General features: G+C 52.0%; 9 protein-coding genes across 9 annotated transcripts in view; 2 read left to right on the forward strand and 7 right to left on the reverse strand.

The window, feature by feature from the left end:
* Nucleotides 1-1,366, forward strand: part of BU26DRAFT_517712 (amidase signature enzyme) — a 2,955-nt gene extending 1,589 nt beyond the window's left edge. The window contains exons 5-8 of the mRNA XM_033828639.1: nucleotides 281-478; nucleotides 529-889; nucleotides 936-1,016; nucleotides 1,067-1,366. Of these exons, the coding sequence (XP_033685946.1) occupies nucleotides 281-478; nucleotides 529-889; nucleotides 936-1,016; nucleotides 1,067-1,164 (738 nt within the window). The 3' untranslated portion in view covers nucleotides 1,165-1,366. The remainder of the gene's footprint in view (nucleotides 1-280; nucleotides 479-528; nucleotides 890-935; nucleotides 1,017-1,066) is intronic.
* BU26DRAFT_603455 (uncharacterized protein) lies at nucleotides 1,343-3,189 on the reverse strand (the record flags this gene model as incomplete). Its single annotated transcript, XM_033835425.1, has 3 exons — nucleotides 1,343-2,190; nucleotides 2,242-2,988; nucleotides 3,054-3,189. The coding sequence occupies 3 exons, from the start codon at nucleotides 3,187-3,189 to the stop codon at nucleotides 1,343-1,345; spliced, it is 1,731 nt and encodes a 576-aa protein (XP_033685947.1).
* A 375-nt stretch (nucleotides 3,190-3,564) lies between these two features.
* On the reverse strand, nucleotides 3,565-7,459 carry BU26DRAFT_454011 (uncharacterized protein). The gene is made up of 9 exons (XM_033824847.1): nucleotides 7,321-7,459; nucleotides 7,051-7,270; nucleotides 6,936-6,995; nucleotides 6,552-6,890; nucleotides 6,318-6,504; nucleotides 4,728-6,261; nucleotides 4,169-4,678; nucleotides 3,932-4,123; nucleotides 3,565-3,881 (listed from the first exon to the last, which is right to left on the reverse strand). The coding sequence occupies exons 1-9, from the start codon at nucleotides 7,374-7,376 to the stop codon at nucleotides 3,641-3,643; spliced, it is 3,339 nt and encodes a 1,112-aa protein (XP_033685948.1). The 5' UTR covers nucleotides 7,377-7,459; the 3' UTR covers nucleotides 3,565-3,640.
* Nucleotides 7,460-8,154: 695 nt separating this feature from the next.
* Nucleotides 8,155-9,008, forward strand: BU26DRAFT_562908 (uncharacterized protein; the record flags this gene model as incomplete). Its single annotated transcript, XM_033833088.1, has 2 exons — nucleotides 8,155-8,168; nucleotides 8,816-9,008. 2 exons carry the CDS (start codon nucleotides 8,155-8,157, stop codon nucleotides 9,006-9,008), a joined length of 207 nt encoding a protein of 68 aa, XP_033685949.1.
* A 198-nt stretch (nucleotides 9,009-9,206) lies between these two features.
* On the reverse strand, nucleotides 9,207-10,312 carry BU26DRAFT_562909 (uncharacterized protein; the record flags this gene model as incomplete). Its single annotated transcript, XM_033833089.1, has 5 exons — nucleotides 9,207-9,352; nucleotides 9,410-9,645; nucleotides 9,706-9,796; nucleotides 9,850-9,931; nucleotides 9,983-10,312. The coding sequence occupies 5 exons, from the start codon at nucleotides 10,310-10,312 to the stop codon at nucleotides 9,207-9,209; spliced, it is 885 nt and encodes a 294-aa protein (XP_033685950.1).
* A 345-nt stretch (nucleotides 10,313-10,657) lies between these two features.
* On the reverse strand, nucleotides 10,658-11,867 carry BU26DRAFT_562910 (uncharacterized protein; the record flags this gene model as incomplete). Its single annotated transcript, XM_033833090.1, has 6 exons — nucleotides 10,658-10,800; nucleotides 10,854-11,089; nucleotides 11,141-11,231; nucleotides 11,280-11,361; nucleotides 11,417-11,751; nucleotides 11,810-11,867. The coding sequence occupies 6 exons, from the start codon at nucleotides 11,865-11,867 to the stop codon at nucleotides 10,658-10,660; spliced, it is 945 nt and encodes a 314-aa protein (XP_033685951.1).
* Nucleotides 11,868-12,667: 800 nt separating this feature from the next.
* Nucleotides 12,668-15,613, reverse strand: BU26DRAFT_503551 (uncharacterized protein; the record flags this gene model as incomplete). Its single annotated transcript, XM_033826703.1, has 2 exons — nucleotides 12,668-15,251; nucleotides 15,390-15,613. 2 exons carry the CDS (start codon nucleotides 15,611-15,613, stop codon nucleotides 12,668-12,670), a joined length of 2,808 nt encoding a protein of 935 aa, XP_033685952.1.
* Nucleotides 15,614-16,549: 936 nt separating this feature from the next.
* Nucleotides 16,550-17,834, reverse strand: BU26DRAFT_539522 (uncharacterized protein; the record flags this gene model as incomplete). Its single annotated transcript, XM_033831513.1, has 5 exons — nucleotides 16,550-16,608; nucleotides 16,662-17,256; nucleotides 17,330-17,581; nucleotides 17,640-17,682; nucleotides 17,728-17,834. 5 exons carry the CDS (start codon nucleotides 17,832-17,834, stop codon nucleotides 16,550-16,552), a joined length of 1,056 nt encoding a protein of 351 aa, XP_033685953.1.
* A 223-nt stretch (nucleotides 17,835-18,057) lies between these two features.
* Nucleotides 18,058-19,862, reverse strand: BU26DRAFT_549581 (NAD(P)-binding protein). The gene is made up of 4 exons (XM_033832005.1): nucleotides 19,518-19,862; nucleotides 18,803-19,462; nucleotides 18,613-18,747; nucleotides 18,058-18,555 (listed from the first exon to the last, which is right to left on the reverse strand). Exons 1-4 carry the CDS (start codon nucleotides 19,609-19,611, stop codon nucleotides 18,428-18,430), a joined length of 1,017 nt encoding a protein of 338 aa, XP_033685954.1. The 5' UTR covers nucleotides 19,612-19,862; the 3' UTR covers nucleotides 18,058-18,427.
* Between the last annotated feature and the right edge of the window lie 118 nt (nucleotides 19,863-19,980).

Raw genomic sequence — 19,980 nt, forward strand, 5'->3', positions numbered from 1 at the left:
CTCTTACTTTACTTCTCTTACTTTACTTCTCTTACTTTACTTCTCTCTTTTACTTTACTTTTTTCTTTTACTTTTCTTTTTTATTTTACTTTACTTTTACTTTCTCTTTTTTACTTCTCTTTTTTTGCTTTACTTCTCTTTTTTTGCTTTACTTCTCTTTTTTGCTTTACTTCTCTTTTTTACTTCGCTTCTCTGCTACTATTATTACTATTAATCCTGCTGGGGTTAACTTTGACCACGTGCGTGGAAACACTATCGTGTTCTCGCTGACTCTCTCGAGCCCTTCTCGGCGATCCTGTGGGCTAGTGACTTCTGGAGCGACATTGAACCCGCTCAAATAGAAATTGCTCGCAAATTCGTCCACGACGCAGAGGCCTATCTTGGTCTGCCATGCGTGGATGTGTCCTTCGAAGAGGAGTGGCGACTGTCGCCCCCAGCCGAAGCGGAGGGGCGTTCACTGCCAGAGTACATCAATTCGGCAAGTATTTGGGCAAGCCACTTGAGTGACTCTGACGAGGAGATTTACAGGCTCTCGTTTCGCTGGCATATGACATATACCATAGCGAGGATGACTTCCGCGAGCGCTATATGAATAAGTTCGGTCAACCGCCATACACGAGTCCTCCAAACCAAAGAGTGTGGGACATGGGAAAGACACTTTCGGAGGCAGACCGCGACTCTGGCTTCATCAAGATTGGCGTGTATGAACGGTGGTTCAATGAGATCATCTTGAAGGGAGATCGCTCCAATGCGCTCATTGTTCACCCTCAGGAGAATATGGCACCCAGATACCGAGATCAACCCCCCACGTTCAAAAGACCACCACAGGATGGAATATGCTCAATAGCTCTTGCTGCTGTGCTGAGGGGTCCTGCTCTAGCCATTCCGAGTAAGTGCTCTACCCTTTTACTTACATAGCCTGATTGCGTCGCTAGTTTCACAAATAGCTTATTCGTCCACTGTCTCCGGAAAGGTCGAGCATCTCCCTTTCGTGGTTACATTGGTATCTGCTCAAGGTTCGTGCGGGATCGTTAAAGTGCTGTGAAAGGCGCTCACGCGAACATAGGCACCGACTTGTTCCTTCTACAAACCGCACAGGAAATCTTAGAGAGCGCCAACCGACCGACGAGTGTGAGCACGGGGAAGGTGATGTGGAAACTGTAGGATGCTTGGTGGATTATTCTTTGCCCCGGAAGGAGGGAGCGCTCTCAGAAGTCCTGCAGAAAGCACTGCCCGTTTTAGCCAACTCAGCAAATTTTCCACAGAAAATATCTAATACTATGCAATTCTTTCTCGTGACTAGCCAGAATTAGTCATTATGTGTAGTTACAAAGGATGAAGTTCATCCAACGAAGAGGTTCCTGAAACACCGGCCCAACGCCTTGAGATACTTTGAGACGTCACAAAAGAAGAGCCCAACTGCAAGAGCACACACGGGAAAAGAGAAAACAATCCACCACCAAATGCTTGCAGACGAGGCGCCAAGCTCCTTGACATTCATTCCGAAAAAGGAAGTCGTGAATGAGAGCGGCACGAAGATGAAAGCGAGAAAGGTAAGCTTGCTTACACGTTTCGCCTGCTCGATACCCTTCTTTGACTCAGAAATGGAAACACTGCTCAGAAGCACCGTTATTTCCTCATTGCACCGTCTGTGCAGCATCTCTGCCCGGTTCAAGAGATGTTTGAAGTCTTGCTCGAGACCGTCCGCTGCAACCCGCACCTTCCGGAAGCCATCATCCAGGTTCGCCTTTGGCCACTTGGGATGTTTCGTGTTGTGTATGCTATCCAGGACTTGCTGGAGCTTTTGCATGTGGCGATAGAGTATGTGCTTCGCGTACTTGAGGTCCGACAAGCTGTCGGAGTCGTGACCGGTATACTTGTCCAGCTTCACTTCGAGGAGATTCAGAAACTGCATTTCTGATGAAGCTGCAAATGAGAAGACCTCATTCAGCGAATAAAAAGCGTCGTTTGCCATAGATTTGAGGTGTAGTGAACGACCATAATCTTTGTGCAGCAGCGATGCGGTCTGCGTTTGCTTCACCCCATTGTTATCCGAGAGCAGGTGGCATTTGAGCGCAACCATGTGTTTATGTCGGATGATCGGCAGGAGGCGAGTGTCGGAGCCTCGGTTGGCCCAGGGAAGCATCTGGTCTTTCGGGAAGTCCCTCCCGCTATCGAGCCATACGAGGACTCAAGAGCTGTTAGCAGGATTCTAGACTATGTGGGCATGGACTAACGTACGACTGAAGTTATGCGCCGCGTCATGCAGCATGCAAATTGAAATCCGCTGTTCGATGGCGAAGTGTGATTCGTCGAAAACGTGGAAATCCCGGATCATAGACTCGCCCACGCTCAACCTTGACAGCGCAAGCTTGGAGATAGTGTGGTGATGCTGCGTCAGTGCGGTCTCTCCTTGGCTACGGAGCTCGTTCACAGTCCCGGTGCCTCTGAAGGTACCTATGGTCATTATAGGCAGCTCAATGATATGCCACGACGAAGACGGAAGGGCTGGAATGGAAAAGTTATTCGAATTGTCGTCGGCCGGCCTGAAGTCCAGATGACGACAGAAATATTCCGGGTCAACGATGTACTTTGCTCCGATAGTGTTGAGCCATTTGGCAGACATGAATCCACGAAGGAATAGAATGCGACTTTGACTTCCGTCCGAGGGATCTGATTCAGAGTTGAAGAAATCTTGTGGCCGATGAAAATCGAGACCGCCCTGGCGCCTCTCTTTCGTAGCTTCTTGGCTCTTGTCGTCTCCCGAATCTGGTTCCTGGATCGGGCCATCCTGAGCCTGACCTGTGAGAGGGTACAATGTCACGTAGCCGTCTTCTGGCAACGTGTTGACAATCTTGATTGGCACCGTCCAGTCGTCATCGTTTTCCTTCGATGTGAGGAAAGCCCCAAGTGCGGTATGATTCTGACCGGCTCCAGTAGTCAGACGGGAATAACGGAAGACGGCTGTTCCGTAATCTGGTGGTAACACTAGGAGTAGTAAATATTAGTCCTGCTCCGGCGCTGTCTGAAAGAGGGACCGGGTGTCGACTCACGTTCCAAATGTTTCTTCCTGGGGTTGGTTTTGCGCCTCCCCGGGGCGGAACGCGGCGAGTGCTCCCTAGGAGGAGGGGAGAGTGTGCATGTCGGAACGCTCTGCGTCCGATGCGGGCTGTTGGCGACAGCTGCCATCGAGAACGGTCGACTATAAAAACGACACCACTTCGAAGCGCGGTTATATCATTTTGGTGGTGCCTAAGGTTGGCAGAAGGCTGACACACCAAGGGCATGGGGCTGAGACCTGAAACATGAAGATGGCTTGTCCCCCGTACCGCACATTCCGTGCCCACAAAGTCTTCGGAGCATAGCCTGGACTAGGACGCGGCTCGGCCTTACCCGGAACTTTCATTTTCGGCCTATCATTTCGGAATTGAGGGCGCTGCTCAGCCCCGAGATCGCCCTGCCTTGCCGGCGCTCTTCGACGGCGCACAAAATGGCTGTCGCAGCCAGCCCACTACACACTGCGGGAATATATCGTAGCGCGATGATGTGTCACGAGGGACGTTACTCTCATTTCACTTGTCATACGTTCGTTACAGACCTTGGGAGACAGGAGCTGCGAATTCCCTGTTTTATGACCACATTACCGAGACCAGAAGGCAACAAGCAAGTCGAAGTCCTTTTCTCCCAGTTCGTGCAACTTTCGAATATCGTGCGGCAGGAGCTTTTTACGGTAGCCACAAGCCTGCATCAAAGTCCTTTGCGCCTGCCGCTCATCCCCAAGTGCGCGAAGTAAATTCCCTCGCAAAAACATCGTCCTGGCCAGTTCATTCTTGAGGTATGGGCGCGAGGAAAAAGTCTTCAACGCCTTATTAATATACTCGCTAATAAAATTAGTGTGTGACTGCCAGTTAAGAGTGCTCATGGGACTCACTCAGCCTCCTTGTACAGGCCCTGCCGCATGAAGTGACGCGCCATCCTGTGGCATACGTCACCCATCCGATGATGATTCACGCCAAGGGTTACCTTGTACTGCTCTAGACAGCGCGTGTGGAAGTTGAAGCTCTCGTTGAGCCTTCCTTGAGCCTCGAGGACATTTCCCATGGCGTACAGAATTTTCCCGGTCCTATATTCGTGAGCACAGTGAGATCTGCAAGGACCATTCTCTCACTTGAATGACTTGGTGTCATCGACCCCCCAGGCGCTTGCATGTATGTCCAGAATCTCGACAAGCGCTTTCTCCGCATCCTCGTACTTCCCTTGTAACCAGTAGATGAAACCAAGGTTGGGCTCTGGCCAGCCGAGCATTGTTTCCTCGAATTCCGGTAGGCTGTGAAATATCTCGATTGAGCGTTGAAACGCTTCTGCAGCTTCGTCAAGCAGATGGTTGTTGGCGTATGCCACGCCTATCTCGTTGTATGCATAGCCGAGCTCGTAATCTTCAAGTGGAATGCCTGGCGCTACTTCTCTCTCAAGTAGCATATCCAACCATTTCCTCTTGTGATACATACTCAATTGGTGCTCATTCGTCTCTGCAGTGGCTATACCGAGGTACGAGTGGCTATCCCGGATTGCGCGCGAGATCTCTTCGTCGGAGGAGTCTTCAGAGCGTTCGCCTACGACGAGGGCTAGGCTGCAGAACGGCTTCAATTCTTCGATGAGTCCTCTTTCGAACATATACCTAGAGCATGTAAGTAATACTAGCCTAGAATCGTAAAAGAGTTACTCACCAACCAGCGTCGTTGAGCAAGTGAGCGACTTGGATGTCAGGGCACCATGCACTAGGCCCTCGAATGAGCGGCTCTATCCCGTCTTTCAGACGCAGTAAACTAGGAAATAACAGCTCGCACTTTCCAAATCTTGCCGTAAAGTGATGCTCGACCATCGACTGAAAGGGCCACACGGACACAAGTAATCGAAGCGCCGTCCGGAGAGCTTTGATCAGATGATCTTTGCTCATCCGACGCTTCGCCGTCTCCTGAATGAGTCGATGCAATGAGATCTTCCCACTTTCTTCGTTCGACGTGATCAAAGACGATGATATGAGTTCCTTCCGTGCGTTGAGGTATTGATTCAGCGTTTTCGGGTATTCTTCCAGTTCCATCTTGCCGGGATCTTCTACCGTCAGGAGCTCCTCAGGGATGTTGTCCGGGTCTAACAAGCAAACTACTTCCAACAGAGCCCGAGTCTGTGGAGAGAGTCTATCCAGAGCCCACAACGTTGCGAGTGAATGAACATTGTGGGAGTCTGAAGATGAACCTTGCGAGCCTTCTTGGAGACACTCAATCCCCTCTTCATTGTAGAATCTGAGCAGGAGTGTGTAAGTCAGTTTGCGCTGTCTGAATACGCCGGACATCTGATTTATAGCGAGTGGCAAGCCCCCCAACCTCTCCGCAATAGCCAGGAGTGCTCCCTGCTGAGATCCCCCAGCAGAGACATGCGTGAGTCGCTGCATCATTGCTGCGGATTCTGTAGTGCTAAGTGGAGGGAGATCAACGCCATTCTGGATGAAGTCGTTATGCCTGGCCCATGGATCTCGGCTGGTCACAAGTACAGAACCTCGTCCTGTTTTGGGCCAGTAATCTGGGAGAACGTCGGCATTGTCCACGTTGTCGAATATAATCAACCAGTTTACTTTGTTCTCCGGGGAATCAGGCTCTGCGGTGTTACGCATGGGGTTTGTCAGCCAGCCGTGCACAACACCGCAACTCGCCGCGATATCCCCACTTTCATCTTCGAGGCCCAGTCGATAAGCGATTCGTGCAAATTCCGCAGCAAGGATCTCGTCTTTATCGGCAGTCAGCCAGAAAATGGCCTCAAAGTGTTCCCTACGAGTCCAGGCGTACTCCAACGCGAGTGCAGTCTTTCCCATTCCCCCAAGCCCGCATATAGCAAACGAGCGGAGCTGTTCTGGATCTTGCTCAGCCTCTTGTGCCACGGTAGGATCCACAGGCGGGAGGAGATAGTCGTCGATCTGCTTCAGGGTATCATCTCTTCCAAAAAAGGGCTCAATCCTTTGATGGGGTCCGAAAAACTGGCAAGGCAGGGTTGGATTCCGGCTACTCATCTCTAGCGGCTCGAGTGATGGAATGATCTCAAAGTCTCCGGTGGTGGACCCGCCGGTTGCTCCAAGTGGTGACGAGACGGGAAGAGTCGCGCTTTGAGAGGAAAGTTCGAGGAATTGAGTCATAGACCTGAGTTCATCCATGTCTGCCGTGCTTTCGGTGGCTAATGTTCCAGCGTCCAAAGCAGCTGGAGGCATGTCTGCATAGAACTGGTTAGCTACAAAAGGTTAAAAAAGGAAAGAAAGAATAGCTTACATCGACTGAATCGATCACTAATGATCCCAGGTGCGGTCCGCGTTACTTCCTCCATGAGGGCAACGATTTTCTTGTATACCGGACCGCCTATGCGAACTTTGCAGATATCGAAATGATCGGCTTCTCCATCAACGATCTTTTCGTGATCCCCTCCTAGTCCTATCTCGCAAAGCTCTCGAGGAGTAATCTGCCACGACTTTAGTATGCTTCTGCCCAATGGAGTGTTGCACTGACGACCGGGTTATTCCCCTTTCCCAGGAGTCTGGAGAACATTTTCTGGCGTGTCGATGTTTCCCTACTCTCGTAGGCGGATATGACTTGAAATCGAGGGTTTGGAGGTTGAACAAGCTCGAAGTCATGGCAGATCTCCATCATCTTTTTGATATCGGGCACAGTTGACAGAGTTCGCTTGATGCCCTTGTACTGGCATCTTAAGAGCTGATCAAGCGTTCCTCTTGCTTGCTCTGTGTCGTTGGTTGCCTTCGGAAAATGAGGCACCCCCAGAAAGATGACTCCGAATATTACATCCATTATGGGCTCAGCGTGTTGTCCGTCGGAGGAAAGTCGTATTGCCTACGTTACGTCAGAATTCGCCTCACATGCCTATATACCACTGACCTTCTTCACTACAAATCCTCCAGTTCCATGAGCGATCAAGATCAGAGGCAGTTCCCGATACTGTTTCGAGGCTCTGATCAGAATGTCCCCTTTCCTAGTCGAAGTCTATTCGTACCTCTTTCTTCCCGCTGTGATCATGCAAAGCTTCGAGGAGCCTGGTGCCTTCGCCTGGCACATTCTGAGAGAAACTCCCTTGTTGCACATCTGCCCCATACTTGTACTCCCAGATATCTGCCTCAGGCACGACTTCCTCCAGCAGCCTCTGGAGCCACGAGCCCGTAAGGTCTACCCACTCGGAAGGATGGGCTAAGCCAATCGCAGGCACCACAATTATCCTATATAGCGGTCGTAAGTAATGGCTATCCGGTTGGATCCACCCACCTACTGCAAGCTGCTGGAGTGCCCACGCTCCGTCGCGTTTGGAAGCAACTTTGCTAGCATGGCTCACGATAGACAAGACTGATCGATCTGTTGAGCCGTGTCGCTATGAGCTCCTCAGTCGACCGTGGGCGTTGGCCTGTCCCCGACCCCGCAACGACAGCCGAGAGTTGGACAAACATTTGCCAATAACATGCACCGATCGTTTGCGCGGCCGTGGGAGCCGACATGCGCAACGGGATGAACAGGCGCGTGTGATGTTTGGGGCAACCTTGGAACCAATCAGCACTCGGCCCAACAAATTAGGCGCCCGAATAGAAAGCAACAAGCAAGGACCCACCCGTCGGCAGACATCGAACCCCTCAAAATGCATTAGACAGGTTTGGCCGTCCGTGAATCGCGATTATAAGATACCGTATGGGTAGATCAAATGGCTCGTTCGTGAACTAACCTATACTAAGGCGAGTATGCAAGAAGCGTACTACAGACCGATGCTGTGTTCCTCCGGCAACCCCCGTCGACGGTATCGGCGTCACACCGTATAGCAGTGGATTTACTTTTCAAAGGGAAGCGGATACGCTCAAGGAGCCCGATCCGTTGGCGTAGGGAATGAGCACACTTCCTCGTGAACACTACCAGCGAAAGCCCACCTGGCCATATTCCTTTGCGATGGTACATGTTGGGCAACCGAGACGTGGAATCCGGGTCGCATACGTTTCATCAATTTTGAATCGCCAAGGTTCCCAAGAGAAGCCTCCGAAAAGCGGCGATTCGAGCCGTGTCACGTTCAGTTGATGCGTATGTGGAGGGACGATGCAGGCTTCTCAATTGGGCCGCCATCATGGCCGTTCTGCCGTGAGACGGATGTTGTATTCTGTGGCGTTTGAATCTCAATTAGAATTGGTTCAAGATAAGCTGCGGTGTTGCGGGTTCATGTCACCTGGAGATGAGCGCTTGTGTCTGCCGCGGAAGCCTGCATGAGGGACAATCAGGCCACCACAGGCTCCGGAGAGATACTAGCTTGATGCGGTACTCAATATAAGGCAAACAAACCATCTTCCCTTGGTTGGAACCACGCTGTACACAGGACTTGGCCCCACTCGCTTGACCGTTTGATCCTACCCGTGTTTTGTGGACGCTTACTCTGCATACACGTGTAGCAATCCATGGAGATTGGCAAATTGACCGAACTACATAGCGAAGATTCACTATCGGCTTCATCAGATGATTATGCGACGAGGCACGAGGCCACGCAGTGACACATCAACCAGAGTACAGGGCGGGTTCCCATCGGAGCTATCACGTTGAGCCGTTTCTAAGCCCTGATATGGCGTATAAATTAGCGTCAAGTGTTTTGGCAACACCCTTCACTAACACTCTCGAATCTTGCCGCAGCACATTGAAGAATAACTTCACTCCAACAACTTCCATTCGACCTAAAGTAATCGGTAAGCAACACATGGACCCAAAAAATCAAGCTATCGACTGACAGCTCCTCCCAGAACTCCCAAAATGCAGCCCGCAACCGAGAAGATTCAACCGTGGAAGGCCGGCTGGCTCGCCCGCAATGCCACCGGCATCAACAAGTCCAAGCCCGGAGGAACTTCGCACGGGTTCGCGAAGGGCAAAGAGGTCGTCTTGGCAGGGTTCACCAGCGGCATTGCTATTCAGGTCAAGCCCGATGAGGAGGACTGAGTATGGAACATGGGGTCGCTCTAGAGAAGCATACAGGCATGGGAGAGTGATGTATGGTGGGCAATGTTAGGCTCATCACGCATTCTATCCTGTCGCTGACGGCGCACAATACATTCTATGAGCCCTCTGTGTCTTGCCCTGAGCAAATGTGATTCGTGACTGCAACCAGAACTCCAAGGAGCCATTCTTCTGTTGCAGTTATTCCTTCTGCCCATACACAGTCCCCTTTGCCTTTGGGAATTCTTCAATAGGAGCATAGAAAACAAATGCTCGCGCTTCTATGCTTTCTCGAGGCACACCATCTTGAGAACAATTTGGATTCGGAAAGGAGGCGTGTGGGCATGCTGAGACAGCGGTCAGTGCCTTCCGACTTGCACGCTAACGAGACTCGTAGTACTTACATCCAGCAGAAGGGCGCTCCGAATCGGTGCATCTAAATAGCAGCGTTTCTTCTACCTCGAGGCCTGGGAAGTAGTACCACTTCTGGGAGGTGTTGAAGTGAACCAAGACATTTTCATAGCTCCAAGTTGGGTAGACAACATCAGCAACAAGAGCGTCTTGCTGTGCGTCAAAAGACTGGGCGTCGCAGATCGCCAACGGCCAATCATTGAGTGGTCCTTTCAGAGGCCTCCATGTGCTAAGGGCAAGCGGGCGATTAGCCAGAGGTATGAAAATCTAGGTCAGCCTAAGGGCCTACTTGATCAGCTGCCAGCGATGCTGCAGCAACTCTTGCGCCCGTTCGCCATAAAGAGCTCGTATCATGGATATGGCCTCTTCATGAGAGAAGTCTGAGCGGTCTATCAGCTCTGTTGAACTAACGAAAAGCGCGAAGAGAACGTACCGATGTGTGCGAGTGAAGCGGGCTGAGCCTCAGTAACATCTTCGATTTCGAGCTTAGGATATTTACGATGCCTTCGACGAACCTTGAACAATTCAGCGAGTCTCATCGTCTTCTCTCTATAGCAAACGCTCACCAGATAATCGACGACACGAACATGTCGAGCTTGAAACTGCTCGAAGAGTGCGGACTCCAGTTCCTTCGCATACACGTTCTCAATCTTTTCGGCGATTGCGAAATCTCCATAGGACATTCGAGTAGGGAACCGCTCGAGACAGAAGCCCTGAACGTCGATATTTGGCCCAAGTTCCCTTGCGTCCTGAACTCTGAGAGGCCACTTTTCCCTGTCGAAGTTCTCGCACGGCAGATCATCTGACGGAGGAAAACGAAAACTGTAAGGCTTTAGCGTCTGGAAGATGGGATCTTTTGCTGTGAAATATATTTCTGTATCAACACCCTGACACATTTTGAGGGGAATTGCGAAGAAACGCAATTTACGAGGAGATTCGCGGATTGGTTTGGTGACTGAATTGTCACTATTATTCCCGAGCTAAGTTCAGCCGGGAGGCCACGTGCAAGATCACGATGCTGTGAAACATTCAAGTTGGCAAGCTATGACTGGCCGATAGCTCCACCAAGTAATAGCTGCATCTTGGGTGCGGCACTTCGCAAGCTAGACAAGAGATGAAGATTTTGTTGACACGAAGGTATAACACTAGGACTTAGATGCGGAGCTGTCCTACCCTGAATCCGAGACTTCACTATCGGAGTGAAAACTAAAGTATGAGAGGAACCCCGCGCATCTGTCCACTCATATATGAGGCTTGAACACATCGCCCACAATTGGGGGATACTTCGGCAGGTCCGCGAAAAACACCAGACATCTGCAATCCAAACTTTCCCTACACTCTCCCGGACTGGTATTCGGATTGGGGCAACCGGCATGAGGAGCCGCTGCAAACGTTAGCGCTTTCGCGGGTAGCTGAATAGTGAACATATATGCTTACCTGGAGCGATGCTGTGCTTGCTGTCCGCGCTCTTGAAGATCAGGGCCTCCGAGACATCGTGGTTAGGAAGATAATACCATTTGTGTGCCGAGTTATAGAGGACTTGGATGTTCTCTGTGACGAAGTCATCGAAGACGACGTCTCCAGGCGTGATGTCCGTTTGCCAGTTCACGGTCCTAGAATCGCAGATGGCAAGCGGCCAGTCATTCAAGGGCCCTTTGATAGGCTTCCACAGACTTAACAATTTAGTATGACTGCGGGAATGCGTCTCCGAATAGTGAACTTACTTGATGATTTGCCAGTGCCCTTTGAGAACCTCGTCGGCCCGGTCTCCGAAAAGTACCTTGATCATCCTTTCACCCTCACGTACCGTGAAGTCTGCCTCTTGTAAGCTTTGGAGTTGCGGGAATGAAAAGGATGTCATACCAATGTGCGCCATTGACGTGGGCTGATCATAGTCATACTCCTCTCCTGTGGAGACTGGAAAAGTACGATCGCGCTTTCGAACCTATAAGGCATTAGAAATCTTGATATCTGAGCGTTGGAGAACCAAAGTCACTCACGGTGTAGTCGAGAATGTGTACGAACTTTGCGCCGAGCCTCTTCTTCAACGTCCTCTTCACTTCGCCGAGGTATACCGCCTGAATTGTTTCATGATTCCAAAAGTCGTCGTACGACATCTTGGAGGGGAAATCAATGCGTTCGAATCCACACTCATTCAACCGGAATGTGTCCCCATTGCGTATACTATCGACCGATATGGTGTGTTTCTCCAGGATGATGTTGGTCTGCGGTATGTCTTCGTCTGGTTTGTAACGAACGCCATATGGCTTCTCCGTTTCGTACAGCTTGTTTCTGGCAAGGAAGTGCATGTACGACTTGATGGTTTGAGAATGGACTGCTATCAAGTCAAAATCTACCTCCCATGGTTCATGCTACCCGACCAAGTGACTGACCTGGAGCATGTTCGGAGGGGAGCTCCACGAGGGGCTCTTGAAGCGCTGTCGTAGCCATTTCGCGACCTCGGGAGATATACCAAAGCGGATGACGATATTTTGGGGGGGAAAGATGTTTAGTTTGCGGAGTCAGGTGGAATCATATACCTAGGTACTCAGAGCTGAGGGTAAAGAAATCAACGATGCTATCAATAAAAGCGACGCAAACGCTGAGGGACAATTCCTGGCTACAAAAAGAGGGACTCTGAGAAGGCCGAACCGTAAGGCCGACCAATGGTGGAAAGCTGGCTGGGCATGGGCTAGGTTCCTTTCCCAGATGTCCAGCTGACACTTCTTTTCTCCATGTCTCTTAGACCTGCTCCGCTTGTACAACATCGGATCGAGCAAAAGAATCGACCATTTTGTGGGAGCCGGCATATTTGGTCGCCGGAAAAGGAAGTTTCTCGAGCAGTAGATCAGACGATATGCGGGTTACCGTCCACCCTTTGTCCAAATGGCTTGGTCCACGAATTAACAAGATCCCAGTCTCGAAGAGCACAGGGCGTTGCGTATGCACAGCCCGGGAACCCCTCAATCTGTGGTGTGAAGTCTGTTTTGTATGTGTAAAATAAAGCTTCAAGCGATTGGCCGAGGCGAATAAGCAAACACCGAGATGAAGGTGGCACGGTAGCAGCGCAGGAGCAAACATCTGCCAAGATCGGTGAACTTCACGGACGGTAATTTATATAATACTCTCCCATTTTTTACCGAGCTTACGTGGATGTATACGATTTTCGAACAGGAATTAGCAAGAGGAATGCTGTCCTGGAGGCGCAGGGCTGGAGGTTCTGTCTACCGAGGTACTCCATTCGCCCAAACTCATACCTCATCTAAACGCGCATCTTGAGGTTCCTGAAGCCTCTCTATATTCTCCAACTCTACGTCTAGATCGTCAGCATCATAATACCCAATATACACAGGCTGCACCAGCCCCTCCCAATGCGCCACCGCTTCTTCACCTACATTCATTTCTTCAGCATCATCATTAAAGATCCAAACTTCGCGTACTCCATCCCCACGCGCGGTCGCTATCGGCTCAAGCAGCGATCCTCTCCTAGGTCTGTACGCAACGACCTGTAAATTTAAACCACGCTCGCGTCCCCAGAAGTACAGACGCGCAACGAGCTGGCTGCACTGCAGATGGTTTGTATTCATGTAGCCTGCTGCTCGGCTCCGCTCCAGGTAGCCTGGATGTTGGAATTGGGCTTGTGGGTCGGCGATCGTTGGGGCATTGATGTCGGGGTGCTGGGCTTGCATGCTGAGTTGCAAGGCGAAGAGACCGCAGAGGAGGCTGTCGGATGGTGTTCCGATGCGTAAGTCGTGGATAAAGTGTTGGGCCGAGTGTTGGATTGAGGTGTAGGGGGCGGTCGTTTCTGCTGCTGCGCCATCGGCGTGCAGATCATGTAAGGGTATGGCCTCGATATCCGTAAACGTCTCAAAGTCTGAGAAGCTGATCCTCGGCGAGGCATCGGCTGATGCTGGTTGGGGAATTCCTTTTCTTCTAAACAGTGCATGCAGCACTAGGAACATGAGCATATGGAGCAGTGGCCAAAACAAGGCAATAACGAGCTTCAGACCGCCTCCCGTGAACTTAAAGGGCTCGATTGCTGTGCCCGTGTGCCCACTTAGCACGGAATCCAGGATCATCGTGCGTACGGACGGTGCCTCTTTGTCCTCGAGGGTACCGAGAGGATACCTGTCGACCATTGCGATCGCCAACCAAGCGGACACGATCTGGTGCAACCCAAGATTCCAGGCAAATAGGACGCTTGAAAAGGGGATCCACTGCCTTGGTTTGCCTCTGCTCAATCCTTCGGATTGTTCGAAGTAGTTGGCCTCAATGAACTCACGGACGACCATCGCGGCGTGTATCCCGTTCTGGAAGCTAAGGATACCGAGTATAAATCTCCAATCTTTATCGTGAGATGGAGCGGAACCCAAGCTGAACGGTGGGTTGTTCAAACCAAGCACCGTAGTGTAGAAAAAGGCAATAAAGCCGATGCTCAGGATGACATAAACGAAACCGGAGAGCGGCATGTGCTTACCAAGTTGAGGCCAGGGAAAGCCAGTAGGGAAGCCGTGGGGTTTATCACTGCGCAGGCAATGCAGCGTTAGTGTAATGGCGACGAACTTCAAGGTCAGCGCGCCCGCTGCTATCACCGTAATGAGCTTGCTCCACACTAGCTGCCCAGTCGCGTTGCTGAGAGGTTCGGATAAACAATAGGTTAGTGGAACCCGTAAAGATGGATCCAAGTCGACTTCGTATCTATGATAGAGGTGACACAGATCATGAGCAGCTTCACGAGCCTGTTTCGAGCTCAGGGAGCCAGAAGAGTGCCCATTCCATGCCCACTCACTACATGTTGCCCCCATACTGGCTCTGCATTGCGTGACGTCGTCGGTGTTGATGAACTGTGGGTACTCGTGCGTGGTCGTGAGTGTCATGTTAGGCGTCACTGAGAGGTAGGACTGAGGACATAGAGCCACGAACCGGCTGGGTACACCATTTGGAGGGAAGCCTGGTAGTGCACCGATGGCTAGGGCTGAATTACTAGAAGGCGGGCTTGACGTCCAGTTGGTGACCAGAATAACAGTGCGAAAGTCCTGGTAGATGTCGAGGCCGTATTTCGACCTACACTCATAGCTCGACAAATTCGTCCAGGAAGATGGGTTTCGCTGGACACTTTCTAGAGAGCGCTGCAAATATGATGAGGCGGGCCATTGACCAGGCCAGGGGGTGCTGTAGGGTACGGGCGCGCCTGGCTGAAATCGGAACTCAGTCACGTTTAGGGCAGACACGTTTGCGGGTTGTCCTTGGAAGAATCGCTCATCAACTAGTACCTCGTAGGCATCATACGCAGGTATCGAAGTGATAAGGATAGAATTGTAGAAGAAGTGAATCGGTAGCGAGGTGATCGATAAAACCAGCCAGAGCAGTTTTCGGGTCAAGGTTGTCTTCTGCCAAGCCGTGAGTGATTGGTAATAGAGCCTTCCGTCCGGGTTCCAGATAGGGTCCTTCGGAGGAGCGAGCAAGCATCGCCGCACGTATCCGGACCCGAAGACTATAAGCTGAGCTAGGATGTTGAGAGGTAGCTGCACTACTACGACGTTGAACCACTGCAGGGTTTTGAAATCGATGCCCGCGCGCCAGATTGCGAAGCCATGCCTGTCGGTTTCACCAAATACGTAGAGGAGGATGTGGACCGTGGTTAAAAAGCCCATGAAGCCGGCCCAGAAAGTGACCCAGCATTCGCGGCTTGCGTGTTGGACAGTGAGAGCTTTCGTCTTGAACGAGGTCCATTTACGGCTAAGGAACGAAAGATTCGTTGCGGGTAGAAGAGGGGTGGGCGGGCGCGGAGAAGGCTGCCGTGAAGGTACAGTCTCTCGAGTAGTATTACTGGGTCTTCAACTGATAAGCGTAAGCACTTTAATGTAACTGTGGTAAATACTCACTGGAATAGGCCACTGGTTTGGGATGTATGATGTTACTCACCCACTGTCGCCGAATCGCTTACGTAGCGATGGATCATCCGCAACGTACCGTCGGGGGACGCATCTCCCCAATCCGGAGTCATTGACGAATGAAGCGCGGACGAAACAACATCCGTATTCAATTGAAGAGGATCGGGCATGGTGGAGTTTAGGGGGAGGAAGCTGTGGCGTCGCCGTCTCAACCTTGGAAGATAGCGGAAGACTGGGAAAACGATGGAAAGAGCGTGGTGCGCAGCTGTTGATTCTTGAATCAATGGCAATTTCGGAAGCCATAGCCGCAATGTGTAGGGCGATAGGCAGATATTATGGATAAGGTTGACTCCACCGAACGTTGTTTCCTCTGCTCGAAGGCTGGCGTCGCGAGGATGGTTGAACTGCGGCTGTGCAAGGCTGAGGTTTCACTACAGTATTCTTTCCCTCTATTTTAGGGTCACCCCCTAAGATACTGCAGGCCCCTATATATATATATATATGTATGTATATATGAAAACAGCCTATTTTAGGGGAGAGAGCCTAAGTAGGGGTATAAAATAGGGGTATACCGCTCGCTCTATACAAAAACAAATTACGTGTATTTACTCCGTATTACAGATTCTTAGTGTTCACTGCCAAGCTTCCTCTTCGCTACCCACACTACCTATCAGCCGTCCATTGACACGAGTATGCTTCGGCCTGAGCTGGCGATGCGGACGGCATAGTATACGCATACTCCCGCCTGATTCTCCACGCTTGGTAAGCACATAGCCATTCAAAAGCGCCGGCCCCTCTGACCCGTCACGAATACTGTGATCTGGCTCTTTCTTCATCATTTATAGGCGCCATGTGTGGCGTGGAATGTCCCGTTTACATACCTACCTTAGGTAGCGTAGATAGGCATTTCTGGCGGCATCTATCTTGGACAGGATTATGAAAGGCATGATTGAGGTGAAGTAGGGACTACCCATTCCGCTTCTACCAAATAAATAAGACTAGGTGCTAGGTCCGATGGCCACGCCGTTCACTACCTCACTCTTCTGTGGCTAAAGGACCCTTTCCGTCCCGAGGTTCGGCTCATCAGCACTAGTAATTCTAGTTTCTTTCTACATTCCCATATACGCTGCACGTTCAATAAAGAGCAAATCAAAGTAGCGTAGCATGATAACATACTCCCCCTTAATACCACGCTCCCAAAGCGTGTAAACAAGTTTCAGCCAACCCACCCCCAACCCCTCAAGCCATGAACTCCCTAGCCTTCATCGGCATCGACTGCCCCGGCACTGCTTGCAGCCCTACCCCTCGTCAGCATACATCAATCAATATCATCCCACCACATTTCACTTACAGCCATCCACATCCTCATTCACCGCCTTCGGCACCGAGCACTTATTCGCCTCACTAAACGCCTGCGTCTTCAGCTTACTACACGACGCCCCAAAGCACCCTGCATCCAGCGCCTGTTGCAGCTTATCGCCCTCCCAGCCAAACACATAGTCCCCATGCTGCCCATACCCCGTCGCATCCCCCTGACTAAACACAAACGGCTGGCTCCCGTCCGCCGGCCAATCCGCCTTGTTATTAAACGCCGACGTGTCCCACACCACCTCGAACATCAACTGCGGCAGCTTCACCGGGTGCGTGCTGGGGCACGGCCCGCTGTTTTCAAACGTCCCCGACGATGGGTACGACACGTGGCTCATGTGGTCCGGGCTGTCGGTGTTGGTCCCGTCCCAGCACGTCGGGAACCTGATCGTGGTGCGGATGCCGCCGGGGCAGGCTTTGGCGGGCAGCGTGACGCTGTCGACGGTGCTGTCGCTGCAGGGCGCTTGGTTGTCGCCGCCGAAGTTCGCCGCGTTGTAGCACCGGAAGCAGATGGCGTTGTACTTTGTGACGCCGCCAGCGGCGCGCTGGTCCGCGTGGCCGGCGAGCATGCGGAAACCCTGGAGAGCAAAGCAGCGTTGTTAGCAGGATGGATGGAGGAGAGCGGGGTTGGGGTTGGTCAGGGGGCCTTACGGGCTTGAAGGCAGTGGCTTTGGAGTTGTCGTATGGCATCGTGTAGTAGACAGTCATGCCGCCTACTTCGCCGTCGAGATAGCGGTTCGGGATCTGCGGTACGCGCTTGAAGGTGCCGTTGCGCGCTTTGAAGTACATGTTTGCCGTCCAGTAGTTGCTTCGGTCTTCGACGAATGAGCATGTGGTGCAGTTGGCGATCTGGGAAACATCTGAGGTTGCGATGCTGGCGGCGAAGGCGTTGCCTCCGACGATCTGGTAGAGTGTGCCCCGGTTAGTGACTCATGGCTTCGATAGATTATAGGTGAACTACCTGGTGAACATGCGGAGATGGATTGACTCCCGGGTTGACGAGCCTAGAGTGTGAGCTGGCGGCCTTGGGTCCGTAGGAGGGTGCTTACGGGTCAAGGCGCTCGACAACTATGGACGAGCATCCAAAGCGCAGGACCGCTGCTCCATGAATACCTTGCGCAAACAGCCCTAAGGTAGTGACTGCAGGAAGACGCATTTTTGTCTCAGATTTCAGAATTCTACTGGGAAGTCCAAGAACAATCCGCAGACACTTGAACTGGGCGAAGCTTGCGTCAAATATCCTTCCCCAATCCCCCTTCTCCAATGCCCACTGTCGTCACTTGCAACCCGATCCTGCGTTTGTGGTTGATATCACGGCTGAAGCATAATTGCCGAACATGGGAATTAAGCATGCCTACCCAATCGAAACCCGGCACGCCCCGCATAACTTCACGACTTAGATGAACACAATATCAAGCACCAGCCAAGCGTGATCTAAAAAGCTTGATTTTCCAAATAGGAACGTTCGTACTGGTGTGGGGGTAATCCGGTTGTGTGACCTGAGGCGCAAATCACTTCCAAAGTTCTACGCTGATAGATAGGGGAGAAGGAAACTGCAGGGTGCGAGGGAGCCGAGGGGCCCGAGAACAGATTTAGAAGGAATGAGACGCAAGGGAAGCTGGGTAGCTCGGATGTGAGATATGGAATCGACCAGGGAAAGGATGCGATGACGAAAGAGGACGCAGTACCACCCAGGAAGACTACGTTGGATATTGAGCTGCTACGTAGACGCTGCCGTGGTGAGGACGATCATAGCTTAAAGTCGCGCTTGACGAGTTTCTCACTCAGAGTCCATAGCCTCTCAGCAATCTTCGGATCGGTGGCGTGCGGTGCGGCATCGCAGATTTGGCAGTCGTGCAGAAGAATGCCCTTTGGTTCTGGTGGGTATCATCAGTGCTTGCTCACTCCCACGTGGGTATGGTTGAGTAAGGTACCGTTCAGAGCAGGATCAAATGCCGCCACCAAGGAAGTCGCAGCGCCCTGATCGTGATTCTTCCAGAAAGGACTCGTCTTCCGTATCGCCGCCTCACCGTCCGGGTCGAGGTCCCTGCTCAGACCAGTCCATATCGCTTTAAGCTGGTCAACATATGCGCTCCTGCTTCAATGAAGGCCACTGTGACTTACATCCCGGATGCACCGCATAGCTCACAACACCCTTCCCCTTCAATAACCTCGTCAACTCAACCGAGAACAAGATGTTTGCGCTCTTGCCCTGCCCATAGGCCACATATCCATTATAGGCGCCCTCAGCTCCTTTCGTGAACATGGGCGGCAACGGCATATGCGCTTCCTCGGGCGGTATCTCCTTGCCTTCGAAGTTGTAGTCGTGGAACCGAATGGGGCTAAGACGGTGTCCCAGGCTCGTAAGGTTGACCACGCGAGTCGAGCCAGAAGTGCTCGCTTTGGCAGCAGTGAGCAGCTGCGGCATGAGCAGGTTCGTCAGGAGGAAATGCCCGATGTGATTCGATCCAAACTGCGCTTCGATGCCTTCAGCCGTCAACTGGCGTTTTGGTGTCATTATGCCCGCGTTGTTGATAATTATGTTCAGGCGATCGGTCAATTTCGCGACTTCGGCGGCGGCTTTCTTGACAGATGCCTGCGACATGAGGTCCAGTAGGACGCTGTGGACGGCAACGGTAGGGCACGCATCTTTGATGGATTTGCAGACGGTGTCGAGTTTGGACTGCGTGCGCGATGCGAGGATGAGGAGGGCCGGGGATTGGGAGGCGATGCTCAGGGCGGTGGAGGAGCCGATACTCTCGGGGGAGACGCCCGTGATGAGAACTACAATAGGGATTGTTAGTGAGTGGAATATTGGGAAGGCGGATCATAGGCGTACCGTTCTTCCCGCGGATCTGGTCTGCGAATGCCTTCGCGACCTCGAGACCGCCCGTCTCTTGATTCCACTCGGGATGCGTCAATGCCGCCGTCATCTCGTCGCTCTCGGGCTCAAAGGTACCTCAGCCCGTTCACGCGTCTAGCATACGGATACCACTTAAAGCCCCAGCCCCACGCATATTGCTTCCGTCCTCGGCATCATCGCCTTTCGCGCCAGGATTCCTCTCGTGGCCGGGTCATTCACCCCAGCTCCAATCTTCGTCGTCCCGCGTGCGGCGCTATTCCCCCGTGTCGGTAATCCGGCCCACGTCCATTCGCAGGGCTACCGTCGTCTTGTTGATCCGGGGACATCTCCGCAAGCCACGCTCTGTCGTGCGCCCGAGGAAGCTCCGAGGAAGACGGGCCATCCCAAAGCGGTAAGCGCGTCTCAACTCGCGATGCGGGGTTCGCGTTTCTTCCCCGCA

This window comes from Trematosphaeria pertusa (genome assembly GCF_010094035.1).
Source record: "Trematosphaeria pertusa strain CBS 122368 unplaced genomic scaffold BU26scaffold_5, whole genome shotgun sequence".
In the NCBI taxonomy this organism is placed as follows: domain Eukaryota; kingdom Fungi; phylum Ascomycota; class Dothideomycetes; order Pleosporales; family Trematosphaeriaceae; genus Trematosphaeria; species Trematosphaeria pertusa.